This window comes from Bufo gargarizans, chromosome 5 (assembly GCF_014858855.1).
Source record: "Bufo gargarizans isolate SCDJY-AF-19 chromosome 5, ASM1485885v1, whole genome shotgun sequence".
Lineage (NCBI taxonomy): Eukaryota > Metazoa > Chordata > Amphibia > Anura > Bufonidae > Bufo > Bufo gargarizans.
In genome coordinates, this window is record NC_058084.1 from 7043237 (window position 1) to 7058669 (window position 15433).

A 15433-nucleotide genomic window follows, 5' to 3' on the forward strand; every position below is an offset into this window, starting at 1 on the left:
GCCCTTCCAGAGGAAACGAAGGAGATCCCTGGACTGGGGGGCCACCGAGACCGTCAGGTACGCGTCCTTCAGATCCAGCTTCACGAGCCAATCCCCGGGGGAGAGGAGGTCCCGAAGTAGATGGATGCCCTCCATCTTGAAGTGTCGGTACCGCACGATGCTGTTTAGCGCCCGGAGATTGATGACGGGACGCATCTGCCCCCCTTTCTTCTGGACTAAGAAAATGTTGCTTATCACCCCCCTTGAGTGACCGTGAGCTCTCTCTATGGCCCCCTTGAGGAAAAGGGAAGAGAGCTCCTCGTCCACCCGAGCGGAGTCCGATCCCCTCCGAAGAGGGGCCGGCGGGAGCTGTACCGAGCAAGGGGTGTCTATGAGCTCTATGGAGAAGCCCCTGACCGTCCCCAGAACCCACGGGTCTGATGTGATTAGTTCCCAAGCGGGTAAAAAATGCCGAAGTCTGCCCCCTACATAAGGTACCGAAGAATCCCCGACCGGGGTCTGACTTACCGGAAAACTTGCGGGGAGCCGTGTTTCCTCGGAAGGAACGGGAGCGCCATTGTCCCCCTCTGGATGGGAAGAACGTCTGGGGAGACCGCTGGTCTTGAAACGCAGCTCGCTGGGAGAAGGAGCCTCTGGAAACACCCCTGCCTCGGGTGCTGGAACGGCCGGACAGACGGCCCCTGTTGCTGCCGGCCCTGTGAGAGACCCGGCCCTGGAAGACTTTGCGCATAGTGGCCTGCGCCTTGTCCAGAGCGGAAAACGTGCCGACGAAGCGGCTGAGGTCCTTAATAAAGGAGTCCCCAAAAAGTAGGCCTTCCGCCTCTTTGCCCGTCTCCGTCTGGGCGAGATTAATGAGCTTGGGGTCTATCCTAAGCAGGATGGCCTTGCGCCTCTCCACAGATAGGGACGCATTGGTTCCCCCGGCGATGCAAATCGCCCTCTGGGCCCAGCCCGTGAGCTCCTCCGGGTCAATGTGGGAACCCTCCTGTCTGGCGGACTCCGCCAACTCCATAATCTTTGCCAGTGGACCGAAAATATCCAGTAGCTTATCCTGGCAGCCTCTAAGGGCCGAATCCAAACCCTTCTTGGCATTCCACCCAGACTTAGACAAAAACTGGGTCATCTTTGGGTCCACGACGGGCGTGTCGCAGACCTTATGGGGTATAATGGGCCGAGGACACTCAGCCCGTAGTTTACTGCGCGCCTCTTTGGACAGAGGACGACGGGCCCAATGCTCCAGATAGCTGCTAATCTGGGAATCGGGGAGCCACTCCGCTGATCTGGGATGATGGAGGGCCTCAGGATCAAACATGGGGGCCCCGGAGGAATCCAAAGGTAAATTGTCAGCTGAGGTAGTGGAGGAACCTACAGCTAAAGGCATAGCAGGGGGAGTGGCAATGGGGTCGGACCCCCGAGGGGAGTCATCCTCCTCAGAAAAATCAGAAGCCTCTGCTGGATCCTCCGGGCCCGAACCCAGATCCGAGTCAGAGACGGCATCCGCTAGGGCTCTAGCGTGCTTCCACACCCGCGATTTGTCAGCCTGGCGGGGACAAGCTCTCTTACGCGACCTCAGCGCGTCGTCTGGGGTGGTCATCAACACACCGGTCATCGTCTCCTGTCCCACAGGAGGTTCAGCAGCAAAAGAGTGCTGTGCAGTCTCAGGTGGAGCAAGTCTGGCCCCAGCTAGGGGGTGTGCAGACAGGGCCTGGGAGATGGTCTGGGACAAAACCGTGGACATGGAACCCATGGCCTGCAGGATTGCATCAGACACAGAGCGCTGGATGAGTTGCGCCTGTGAGTCTGAGCCAGGGAGACTAATATTGCCAGAGGTTCCACCCCTAGGGGGAGATTGGGCCGAGGGGTCCATGCTGCTAAGTAAAAGAAACAGGGCACCTGTAAGGAGAGGGCAGAGAGGAGAGCCGGAGGCCAAAGAAAACGCAGCGCCAGTTAACTGAGGGGTTAATCACCCCAGGAGCGAGAGGAGAGGAGCGCTAACACAGAGGAACCGGCAGCCGTCACGCAGGAGACCGGATGAAGCGAGATCTCGCGGGAACGGGAACCAAAATGGCCGCCGGAATCTCGCGAGATCTCGCTCCAGACAGCCAGAGTGAGCGCGAAAGCGGGGAGAAAAGGGCGCCGACCAGAGCGAAGACGCGCGCAAGGTGAGGGGCGTGCCAGAGGGGAGTGCCCAGCACAGGGGAGGTAAAATGGCGGCAAGGCCAGAGAATCGGCCCGGCACTGTGGGGAGTCCCAAGTAAAAGTCCCAGGGGATAAACAGAGTTAGACCACAGATCCGATGGTACTGCACATAACCCTGCTACCTGCTGTAGAAGAGAGGGGACGAGCGGAAGGGGCCCCAGGGAAAACGCCGCGCGCGATCAGGTCCCAGTACTACTGGGGTAGGCAGAGGATGCCCCGACAGGGGAAACAAAGATAAAATATATATCTATATCTCGCTGCCTAAACGTAAACACCTAAAGGGAGAAAACAAACCCCAGGGGAGAAATATAACCCGGGGAATAGCCAGAATTAAACTCTTAGGGAATAACAGTCAGCAGATAAAATAAAATGTCACTTATCTGGTGAGCAGCAAGAAAGAGGAAGTACCGCCTTGGACGCAGCCTTATATTGGGGCTGTAGGGGTGGGACATATGGGTTGCTATGGTGACCATTTGCATTTGTTTTTTGTTTCTCCTTGCTGCTATGGTGATCAGTAAAGGAAGAGAAAGCAATATGAAGCCTCCGTGTCTGATGTAAAACTCAGGATCAGTACAGGATAAGTAATGTAATGTATGTACACAGTGACTGCACCAGCAGAATAATGAGTGCAGCTCTGGAGTATAATACAGTTTGTAACTCAGGATCAGTACAGGATAAGTAATGTAATGTATGTACACAGTGACTGCACCAGCAGAATAGAGAGTGCAGCTCTGGAGAATAATACAGGATGCAAATCAGGATCAGTACAGGATAAGTAATCTAGTGTAAATATGGAATTATTTTTTTCTGTAGTCAAAAATATTTTGCAGGATTGGATCATTCTGGAGTATTTTCTTTGCTTATAAGAAGAGTACTACACCCATAATTAATTTTATATGTCGGTTTGAGTGCATTTACATAATTTATAAGTGGGAAACTGTGAAAAATATTATCCATCTTAGAACTTGTGAGACTGACACATTTTTTTTTCTATTCCTCTTTCTTCTAATCTGAAAAATGTCTCTGCTAATTTGGAAATGCTTTGTCTCTGACAGCTCCGCAGTGTCCTTTTCCATTTGATGCCCAGGATATCCAGCACGGATCTGTTTTCTGTCAGGAGGATTTGGAGTCAGGGGAGAAGTCACAGAGATGTCGTGTTGTGTGTCACAAGGGCTACAACAATATGTTCCCCAGTAGTGTATTCACCTGTGACCCAAAAACTCAACGATGGACCCCACAGCCTCCTCATGTCCAGGCCTGTCAAAGTAAGACCCTAATGCTAGCCTAAGGCTACACTCACAGGACAAGCATTGCCTGTGTTTTGAATGGCTTTCTCTCAGTGTTAGAGATAGCAGCGGGGAGGGGGAGGAGGTTGTACACAGCATAACAGAGAGTGGAGAGCATTTTATTATATACTTGTCTATGCAGGGGATTTGGAACTCTACACTGTATGTCTGAAAAAACTTTTTACCCATCCAACTTTTTGGACACCAGACACCTGTACAGAAGCAGAGCTGAAATTGTAAAACCTGGCTTGTTATAGTCAGCTCTGCTGCATCTGGTTTATTGAATATCTGTAGTAATGAGCTTCAAACTATTTATAGGGCTGGAGTTCTTCCAAACGGTCCAAACTCAGGCCTGGTTCCAGCTCATGCTGCCTCCTGGTAAAATGTGCATGGGTGACTACGCTGGGGTACTACAAAGCTTTCAATCTTTTATATTGGATGATCTGAAATCACGAGGATTGTGTGAAATTCAGGTAAGCAGTACTTTTTTGTTTGTGCAGGACCTTCAGCTTCTTCAATCTTCTGAAATTCACATTTTTGTTCCTCCGTCCTGGAAAGTCTTCCATAGAACTGCCAGGAACCAACAGAATGATTGGATGGCCACTGATTTTAATAAACTCCAGTAGATTTTGATTTTGTGTTGTTATCCAGATACAAAGCTTTGAGAGTGACGGAGAAGGACGTCTATCCTTATGTGATGACTCCACGGTCCATGTTGACTGTTTGTCCTCAAACCGACTAGGAGTGAATGTAACATGGACGGCTCAGCTACAACAAATTCCAGTGTCCTATCTGCCTAGCTTACATGACATTGGTAAGTACTTGGATTGAGGAGAGCTCATTGAGGGTTTTTGATTTGAAGTCATGTCATTTAGAGAAGGCCTCCATGGATGCCCTCAACTTTATCAACCATCAGGTCTCTTGAGATCTTCTTGGCCTCTTGCTTGATATTTTCGTAGTTTGCAATAACCAACCTTGGTTGCTCATTGATGGGGCTATTTGTAAGCCAACCATAGCTAAAGTGGTCTAGCCGATTCCTGCGATACTTGGGTCAAGAGCTGACTGGAGGGCATTTTTTAGCCCTCTTTTCCCATGACTTTGGCTAGGGTTGAGGTACTCGGCTAGCTCCAGGACTTTGGTTCCTCCAGCTTGTTCTAGAGCAGATTCCCTGGCAGGTAGGAGGGGGAACAGACCAAATCGAAGCACTTGATGTGGGTATCGACAAATTTCAGAAGTCTCTAAATGTAGTGGAAAGATTTTGTACAGAAGAGAGGTCAGGCCGTCCAGAAGTCAGCAATGAGGGTCAGTCAGATATGGAAATGTTGTATCATGGTGGAACATAATTGTAGTCTGACAGCCAAGGTCTGGTAATGGAGGTTAAGCAGATCGGTTATGAAGCACTGTATAGTAGAGTAGTACAGAAGCAAAGGGTTTGGTAATGATGGTTCAGCAGAGCTGGGCATGTGGGATAGTTGGGTACAAAGCAGAAGACCACTACAGCAAGGCAGGTCAACATCAAGAATTCAAGTAAGAACAAGTGTGTTAGACGAGTAAGTCAAACTAGCTTTTTACTGCGATTTGCTGAGCAGCCGCACACTCTGCGCATGTGCCACCTGGTATTCCTGCTAACTCCATGGTGTGCTAAGCACATTATACGGTGTCTATTCTGGGGCTCAGACCTCACAATGTCTTAATGACGTTTTGAGAAATAACAGCAAAGCATTATATGGATGATATAGTTTAGGTGGAGGTTACTTTAACTTAAAGAGTTGCTGTCTCCTCTCCTGAGATGTCTGTTTTGGTAATTACTCGCATTCTCCATGTAATGACAATTCTGAAGCATCTATTCTTTTGAGTCTATGATGTGCTCCTCTATTATTCCTTCTAAAAGTTATTGAATTCCTAGCAGTTTGCAAAGAAGGCTTAGCTGGGTGTTACCAGTTGGGGGGGGGGTCCCTGCACTGGCAGCACTGATTGGATAGTGTCAGACTGGGCAGGTAAAACCCAGCTGGACCTTTATTGCAACCTGCTAGTAATTCATTAAAACTTTTAGTCTGAATAATAGAGGAGTGGCATGACGTAGAGCCATAAGAACAGATGCTCCAGAATTGCTATTACATGGGAGATTAAAGTAGTTACAGCTCCTCTTTAACTTGAATTTGGCATGGGGGGTGCACACACTTTACCCATACACCTTTTTCCTGTGCACATTTTTTCCATGCATAGTTTATCATTCTGGTAATAATCTAATAATACAAATTATTCTTCTGCATTTATTAAAAATAGACTCCACGTCCCCTCAGAAGAAGTCATCTATAAATAGTGGTGCAGACGGTCACACCGCCAAAGTGTTAATGCTGAGGATGTACAGTCATCGCGAGAGCTGCATCTGATGACCGCTACATTGACCACGTTCCGTTATTACTGAAAACAGTCAGGTTTTCTGCCTCTACAATATTTTTATCCTGAGAACGTAGGCGTACCATAGTTCATAAATGAGCACTTTTTTTCTGGTCTAAAAAAGTCACAGGTGGAGCTTTTGCAACTTTTTTTGTGACTTTTTGCAGTTTATTTTGCAACATTTTGGTCGTCAGTTCTGCAACAGTTCCATTTTCTAGACGAAAACTCCGGATTAGACCTGGGTTATGGCTCATTTACTATATGCAACTTTCCCATCTCACACCAGGCAGCCCCCTGGTCTACACTTATATTGCACTCACGTCACATATATTATTAAGGTGCATCGGTTCATAAATTTGGTGCAGGCACACAAAGCAAAGCCAAACTTATAACTGACACTCTTAGTACATTTCTTATCCCTATTACCACATTGGGTGTATTATGTAGAGCCCAAGACGTCCCAGAGTACTATGGGGGAGATTTATCAAAGTGGAGCAGGCCTCGTCATCCTCGGGCTGTTTGCCTGCCCTCTCCATGTCCCCCTTTCAAAAAGTGGCAAGGGCGGCATTTAAAAAGTCGCAAACATGAGGTTTGCAACTTTTTTTTATGCCAAAAAAGAGGTGCAGGGAGATGATAATACTTACCCTTATTTGCTCCTGGAGAGGAGACTTCCCTAGGTCCTCTAGCCTGAATACAAGGTGAGATACAGTTAGACATGGAGGCATACAGGTTGTCTATGGCATCCTGCGACACATTGGCCCGCAGATGTTGCAGAGTATCAGGTCTTGGCCCAGCTGGCATCGTGCTGAGGTCATGAGGGACAAGGAGCTGGTCAGTGCTCAAACTGTGAATTTCTCCACCATACAAGAACATTCAGATTTTTATAGAAACACCTTTACGCGGAGAACCCCTTACTCTTTGATATACATGTCCTAAAACTACAAAACTCTCGCACTTTCAACACAGCAGTAAAATGCAATGGGAGTTTACTACATCTAACCAGACTCTCAAATAGAATTAAATAATATTATGGCCGCCTGGATCCACCACTAGGGGGAGCTCAATGCATATGGAATTATACAGCTCAAAACACCCCCTAGTGGACAGAATTGATAGGAGATTTGCAGCTTTGTATCAGAAAACTGGTCCTCTATAAAGATATAAGGTACAGTTTCTTGGAGGAGGGCTGTACGTCCCCTTAAGAGTCTGGGCTCTTGGTCAATGCCCAATTACCCCATTTACATGGCAGAACCATACTGATACTGAGGGGTAGAGCCTCCTCGTGCTCCATCATTGGCCATACAGAGTCCTCCTCTAAGCACTGATAAAGCAAAATATTTCCAGCTTTTTTGCAAGTAGTTTTGTATTTTATGATGTCACCAGACGCACCCGCCATTCCAATTTGGTGATTATTCACACATGGTAAGGGAGCAGTGTCTGAGGTGGGTGCAGGGTTTTTTTAAGCCGGAAAATTTGGCTACACAGTATGGTCATGAATAGGACAGATTGTCGAAACGCGTAGACCGTAAAGCTTTCTGATCAGCTCATGGAATTTTAAAGGATCATAATAAAGAGATTGGATTTTTTTCCGTAGTGCGTGTGCTGGATTTTTCCGTTTTTTTTTCAAGAAAATATACGGAGTGGTATAAATAATGGTGGCTCAGTGCTTAATCTTGGGGTCCTGGGTTCGAATCCAACCTGTGGTGACATCTGCATGGAGTTTGTGACGATCTCTGTACAGCGCTGCGGTCTATGCTGGTGCCAGACCAATAATAGAAAGATCTTATGATCTCATTAGTGTCAGTTTCTCCATTTCTCTCCCTAACAGAATCTGCCCTTGCTGACGAGGACTTGGTCGGGCGCCTCTTATCTCTTGTCAGACGTGGCGACTACTCCCTGAATCTGGATTCCAAGCTGTTTGAGGCAGATAAGTCAGATTTCCTCCCAGAAGACGCCTTCTTGCGGGTCACACTCCAATGTGCTGACGGCTTCCAGAAAGTTCTGAATTCCAGGACAGAGGATATCAGGGATGTGGGAGGCTGCGGTATGTGATATTTCCCTACGTGGAGATGACCCATCGTTCCTTTCAGGGGAAATTTAAGATTTACAGCAACAGTAACAGAATCAGAACTAACAAAATTCCTTTTTCTTGCACCAAATGTCAGTTTATATACTCCATTCACATCCAGAGCTGCATTCAACAGTCTGCAGCTCTTCGCTTTCAGGCTGCATATGACCTCTCTGCACGGAGCATGCTTACAAGAGGTGCATTTTGATGCTGTGTTCACATGTAGCAGTGTACTGCAGTTTATCACAGCTAAAACACCTACCATGAATTACAGGATATCAGTCCAGCTGTGAGCTTTTATCTGCAAGAGCAATTCTCAGTGCAGGTTTGAATGTGACTAGAGTAGAAGACCTAACGTAAATGCATGCCATAAGATTTCTAGACACATAGGTGTAGCAGAGCTGAGTTTGTCATTTGGTTGCTTCTCTGATTTAACTTTCTATGTTAAGGTAACTTATCAGCAGTCCTATGTAAAAGCACACTTTAGTATGAGCCTGAGATGTGGCGCTCTTGTCTCTTTACAGGGACCTGCCCACCTGGAAGTTACTATGTGGATGGGCAGTGCACACCTTGCCCTGCGGGATCGTATCAAGAAAAAGCTGGGGCAAGTGGATGCCAGCGGTGCCCGCTGGGCACCACCTCCCTCTACTCTGGAGCCTATAGCCGCAGCCACTGTGAGTACAGCTCCTTATAGTTTATGCCCCCCGGCCACATTATAGAGAATGGCACTGACACTAGAGATGAGCAAATTTTTAAAAAAATCGATTCGGCCGATTCGCCCAATTTTTCAAAAAAATTTGCTTCAATCCGAATTTATTTGCGGCAAATTTCGTAAAAAAACACAGCTATTTCCTGGCTGCAGAGAGCCTGTATAGTGGTGTAGAACACTGTGCCTTGCAGTAACACGCATAGGGAGTCTGGTAGTGAAATAATACTGTGAGTCAGTATGACATGCAGATGACAGGCGTCGCTCTTAGAATCACTGCGCACTTCACTTATTTGGGCAGTTACGGGGCCAAAACTGACCAAATAACTCAAGTATGAACTCAGCCTTACAGGTCGATGTTAGCGCCAAGAAGAAGCGCACTCCTTTTACACCGTCGTCAGCTGATTCCACATAGATGCCTACAGAACCTGTTCTATTAAACACTTATACAAGTAGAGCCCCCGACAGAGTGGAGAGGGGGTCAGCAGTAAGTTTGTGTTGACGTCATTGATTATTTTGCCCTTCCTCTGATCCGTCAGAACAATAACCCCCAAAAAACAGATACTGTCTGTGGAGCATCCTCCTTCACTCAGTCAGCATTTGGTCAGCAATCCATCAGTATAGCGAATGCAAAAAAAACAGGAGCGGAGCCAAAACAGAGATGACACGTGAATGGAATATTTGCATGTCTTCTGTGTTTTGTACCCACTCCTGCTTTTGGCTACCAAATCGCAAGCCAATTCTGAATGGACCATACAGGCCTTACAGCTGCTACACAGACAGGATCCGTTGTGCGTCTCATTTTTCCTTTCTGGTGACAGATCTGAAGAAGGGTCAAATAAATGATAATGTCAGCCAGGCCAAAAGGCAAAATAGTGGCCCGGTCATAAATTAGGGAGGGTGGGAACAGCATGAGAAGTTGAGTCTGGAGTTGGCATCAGCATCAGGAGGAGGCCACAGAATGGCACAATGACAGAGTCTTGACTTGGCAGCAGTATGAGGAGGGCTACGAGTAGCAGAATAACAGAGTGTGGAGGTGGTGGCAGCATAAGGAGGCCACAGAGTGGCAAGGTGACTTAGTGTGGATAAGGCAACAGCAGCATCAGGAGACCACAGAGTGACCCGGTGACAGAGTGGGGCGGTGGGTGGCATTACCAGTACCCGCTGACAAAGGTGGGTGCAAGAAGGAGCACTTGGCATCAGATGTGTGGCAGCAGGCGGGTGGCAGCATCAGAGTAGTAGCTGAGGCAGGTAGCCAGAAGAAACCGGTCTCTTTTTTCAAGGTTTTGGTGAGGCGGCATGGATGATCTAGTCAGCTGCATCAGGCATTGGTGGTTGGAAATCCTGGCTGATCCATGCCTGATTCATCTTGACAAAGGTTAGTCTCTCCACATTTTGGGTGGACAGGCGAGTTCTCCTTGGAGTAACTATGGCCCCCGCCGCACTAAACACCCACTCTGATGCCACACTACTGGCCGGGCACAAACTCTGCTAGTTGCGGCCACAAATCCAATTTGGCTGCCCAGTAGTCCAGCGGATCTTCAATGTGGGGTGGCAGGGTGCACTCCAAGTATGCCACCACCTGCTGGTTCAGGTCCTGCTCCAGGTCTAGCTGCTGCTGCTGCTGGTGAGTAGTTTCTGCACTATGCGGGTGAAGAAAGCTGCTCATCAGCGACTGAAGACTCAGGCTGCTGCTAATGGAGCTGGTACTGCTCCTGCCACCCCACCCCTCCCCAGCAGCCATGGCAGTGGAACGTGAGCGCAGAGGGCCCCCCAGTCAGACCTGCGAGAGGATGGATGATGGAGCAGATAGGCAGCGGCCAACTGACTACATAGGATGTCTCTGTAGTAGTTCAGTTTGTCCTCCCTTTCAGTGGGTGTAAAAAAAGCCCCCATTCTGGACCGGTAGCGAGGGTCCAACAAGGTGGAGAGCCAGAAGTAATCCCTTTGCAAAATGGTGACAATTCGGCTGTCACTACGCAAGCAAGTCAGCATGCATCGGGCCATTTGTGCAAGTGACTCGGAGAGACTCCCTACCTTCATCTCCACTCCATACTGCCACGGTGTGCCTGGGTCCTCTGCCTCGTTTTGCTTATTGCCCTGTAGCTCCTCTCACTGCTCCTGCTCCTCCTCTCCTGTCAGCTGAGTAGAAAAAACACTCATTTGGCTACACATTGCTTGTGCATTAATGTTCTCCTCCTTCTCCTCCAGTTCAGCCCCACCAGGGCTCATGTGGCCATGAGATCTAGGCGCTATGTTTCCAGTCCCCTGACCAGCCAGATTCAAAAGCATCTGTTCCAGGATATGAAGCAGTGGAATGATGTTGTTCATCCTGTAGTCCTGGCGACTGACAAATAACGTGGCCTCCTTAAAGGGCCTAAGCAAACGGCAGGTGTCACGCATTAGCTGCCACTGGCTGACATCGAAGTTACACAGGGGAGTACTCCTGTCTGCTTGGATCATCAAGAAATCATTGATCGTCGTATATCATCCTATGTTGGGGGATACCGTTCTGCCGCTGCAGCTCAAGGAGGGTGTGCTTTGCGGTGTACGAGTGGCTGAAGTGCATGCTAAGTTTACTGGCCATTTTTAGGATATCTTGCAGTAGGGTGGAAGACTTCAGGAACCGCTTGACAACCAGATTGAACACGTGTGCCATGCAGGGTGCATGGCTCAGCCTTCCTTGATGCAGTGTCGACACCATGTTCTTCCCGTTGTCGATCACCATGGTTCCGATTTTCAGTTGTCGCGGAGAAAGCCAGGATTAAATTTCTTGATGAATCACACTGAGCAGTTCCTCCCCTGTGTGACTGTTCGCCAAGGCAAACCAGGTGCAGAACAGCGTGACACTGCCGTGCCCTGGACACGTGGTATGCTGGAGGGGCACTGTGAATTGTCCTTGCAGTGGAGGCTGAGGACACGGTGGAGGATGAGGAGGCAGAGGCGGACATTGTTGCAGGACCAACAGCATGAGAACGTGGAGGCGGAAGCAGCGTGACCTGGCCAAGTTGATGGTGTGGCTGTACAGGAACTACATTCACCCAGTGGGCCGTAAAGGACGTGTATTGTCCCTGATCGTAGTTACAGCTCCACATGTCGGCACTGCCGTGCACTTTGGCAGATACCGACATGCTCAAGGACTGGCCGACCTTCTGTTCTACATATTTGTGCAGGGCTGGTACTGCCTTTTGTGAAAAGAAATGACGGCTTGGGACTCTCCACCTTTGCTCGGCACAAGACATCAGTTCTATGAAAGGTGCAGAGTCCACCACTTGGAAAGGGAGGGACTGCAGCACCAGCAACTTGGACAGGAGCACATTCATCTTCTGCACCGTTGGATGCGTGCACGGATACGGCTGTCTCTTGGCAATCACTTCGGTGATCGATTGCTGATGGAATGACTGACGGGGAGGAGCAGGAGCACCAGGACCAGCAGACGATGGGAGGGAAAGACAGCTCCCTTCGGCTAAGATGGTGGAGCCTTGACTGCCAGAAACCGGGTGCGTGCCAGTGGGTGATGCAGCGGTTTCTGCTGCAGGCTGGACCACCACATCGAAGCCACGGTTCTCCCAGGCCACTGGCTGTCGACGCTGAATATGTTGACGCAGGGCCGTAGTGCCAACATTGGCACCCTGGCCACGCTTCACCTTCTGCCCACATATTCTACATATGGCCATGTTCACCTCCTCCGGCGGCTTCACAAAAAACTGCCACACCGCAGAGTAGGTGATTTTCCCCCCAAGAGTCCGCACTGACTGACTGCTACCGCCGCTGCCTCCATGAACCCCTGCACCACTACTTCCTGGGCAGGTAGGCGCCTGCAAAGCAGGTGGTCTACCCCGTCCCCGTTTGGCTCCCGATCTCCCACTGTTGCCACCCTGTCGACTTGCTGGCTCCGACGCTGGCTCACAGGCAAGCTGCCGCCCTCTTTTCCTAATGATGAATAAGCCCCTTCTGCACCCGGCTCCCAAGTGCGATCGGGTTCATCATCATTGAGTAGTGTCTGCACGTCACTGATGTCCTCCTCAACGGTCTCTGGGTCAGGAACCTGACCGCTCGCAACACCAGCTCCCACTCCACTCTTCTCATCACTACTTGCCCGCCTACCAGAGGAAGCGAAGGATGTCTCCTCCAGATCTTGGCTGGCCAGTAGCTGCTGACTGTCCTCTAGTAGCTCGTCCTCACTGTATAGTAGAGCTGAGCCCACAGCATACAATACTTCTGTGGGTGATGGAACAGCAAAGGACAGAGGCAGGTTGAGGACAGGTGAGGGCACAGGGCCTGCTCCCGGGCCATGCCAACTAAGGGTTGTGTCTGACGAACCCACCGACTGTTGGCTGGGGGTGTCTGAGGTCACTTGGGATGACGTGGATGACCGAGTTAACCTATCAAGAAATGCTGGGTTGCTGGTCAAGACATGACCGCTAGATGACACCGGGAGCTCAAGGCTTCTCGCTGCGACTGCTGCTGCCACGACCCCTTAGTCTGCTGTGACCTCTGCCTGTTCCTGAAACATTTAGGCCTCTGCCAATCCTTGTGCATGGCCTGGCACTTTTCTGCCCGATATACTTTTAGATCAAGTAAATATATAAAAAGGAAATTAAAATACCCCTAAAAGTGACGGATATATTTTTTTTGTTGTACTTAAATACGCCCCTATAAGCTTTCACCAAAAAATAATTGCAGAAGTAAACTGAGAATATATTTTTCTTGTATGTACTGAAATACGACCCAATAAACTTTCACCAGGAAAAAAATTAAGCGGTGAAGTGCATATAGATTTTTCTTCTTGTTAATTAAATACGCCCCTATACGCTTACACAAGGAAAAAACTTAGCTGTTAAGTGCGTATACATTTTTATTTTTGTTACAGAAAAATGCTCCTATACTCTTTCATAAGGAAAAAAATTAAGCAGTGAAGTGCATATAGATTATAATTTTTTTAATGAAATAAGCCCCTATACGTATTTTTTACCAGGAAAAAATTTATCAGTGAAGTTTGTATAGATTTTTCTTTTAGTTACAGAAAAAATCCCCTATACGCTTTCAGCAGGAAACAATTAAGCAGTGAAGTGTGTAGAGATTATTCTTTTTTTAATTAAATATGCCGCTATACGCTTTCAACAGAAACAACTTACAGTAAACTGCGTATATATTTTTCTTGTAGTACTAAAATACGCCCGTATACGCTTTCACCAGTGAACTGCATATATATTTTTCTTTTTTTACTGAAATACGCCCCTATACGCTTTAACCAGAAAGTACTGCAACAGTGCAGTGCGTATATATTTTTCTTTTTTTACTGAAATATGCCCCTATACGCTTTCACCAAAATAAATTTAAACACTAAACAGCGTATATATTTTTCTTATAGGACTGAAATACGCCTTTATACACTTTCACCAGAAAAAATGTAAACAGTGAACTGCGTATATATTTTTCTTGTAGTACTGAAATACGCCCCTATACGCTTTAACTAGAAATTACTGCAACAGTGCAGTGCGTATATATATTTATTTTTTTACTGAAATACGCCCCTATACGCTTTCACCAGAAAAAACTGCAGCAGTGAAGTGCGTATATATTTTTATTTTTCCACAGATATAAGCCACTAAAGGCTTTCCAACATAACACTTGCAGCCCAACAACAAGTAGCTGGAATGACAGAGCTGTATAATGGTTATTTGGATCCCCAAATAATCTTTCCCTGCACTTGTAAATCACTTTTTATCACTGTCCCTAGCGCCTTCTGATGTCTCTCCCTGCACTAAGATGCTGTGAAATGATTCCTCCCCATCCTTTCCCTGCACTTATTAATCGTTTTTTCATATTTTTTTGGCACAATCAAGTTTTTCCACTTGCTGTCCCTAGCGCTTTCTTACATCTGTCCCTGCACTCAGAACGCTGGAAAAATGGCAGAACCTAAAATGGCTGCAGTATTTATAGGTCTGTGACATCCCAGGGCTGGCTGCTAATTGGCTGCATGCATGCATGTCAATCTGGGTGATCCCGCCTTCCCAGAGTTCCTTGCCCCATGTCCTCAGTCCTCACACATGTAGCCGCCAGAATGCAATTCGTTACCACGAAGTGCAAGGAAATTCGCATTCATTGCGAATCAAATTTTTCCTGAAATTTGGATCGAATTCCACTTCGTCAGCTTCGATTCGCTCATCTCTAGTCACAAACCTATTTCTTACCCTGGAATTTCCAGCATGTTTGTGCATTACGCATACAGTCCATTGATTCTAATGGACTCTGTGTCATACTCAGTTTCTCCTGTGGGGGCGCTGCACAAGAGCTGAACCTTTACTCACCACAGATTATAACAGCATTGCTGGGAGTTCAAGCAGCTCGGTCTAGTGAGATCCTTGTACCTGGGATCTGCCGCCCAGAAATGATGATTTAAAGGGGTTATGCAACCCCCACTTAGCAGGACCTGTAAAGAGAAGATGACTTACCTGCTTCTTGGCATTGGCTTCCCGCTCCTTCAACTCTTCCCGGCCTGCGATGGTCCGCTGGGCTCCCTCACTGTAAACATCCGGTGTGACATCGCTGCAGCCAATCACTGACTGTGGCGGAGACCGGATCCCCTTGCGTCATTTGTCATAATATAAGGGGAGTCGGTCACTCCCACTCGTTCCTGATATTCTGCTGGTATAAAAGTTCCGCTCATCACGATCACGATCCTTCATGCGGACACCATGTTATCGTTTTTGGGCAGCAGCTTGTGCTGTCCAAATGCCATTAACCATCAATCTTCCCCGTACTGTGCAG

At 48.0% G+C, this 15433-nt stretch overlaps 1 protein-coding gene across 1 annotated transcript in view; it reads left to right on the top strand.

Moving 5' to 3' along the window:
- TG (thyroglobulin) overlaps positions 1-15433 on the top strand; it is a 173757-nt gene that overhangs the window by 39490 nt on the left and 118834 nt on the right. The window contains exons 17-21 of the mRNA XM_044293695.1: positions 3255-3464; positions 3804-3958; positions 4137-4299; positions 7714-7929; positions 8478-8627. Coding sequence (XP_044149630.1) covers positions 3255-3464; positions 3804-3958; positions 4137-4299; positions 7714-7929; positions 8478-8627 — 894 coding nt within the window. The remainder of the gene's footprint in view (positions 1-3254; positions 3465-3803; positions 3959-4136; positions 4300-7713; positions 7930-8477; positions 8628-15433) is intronic.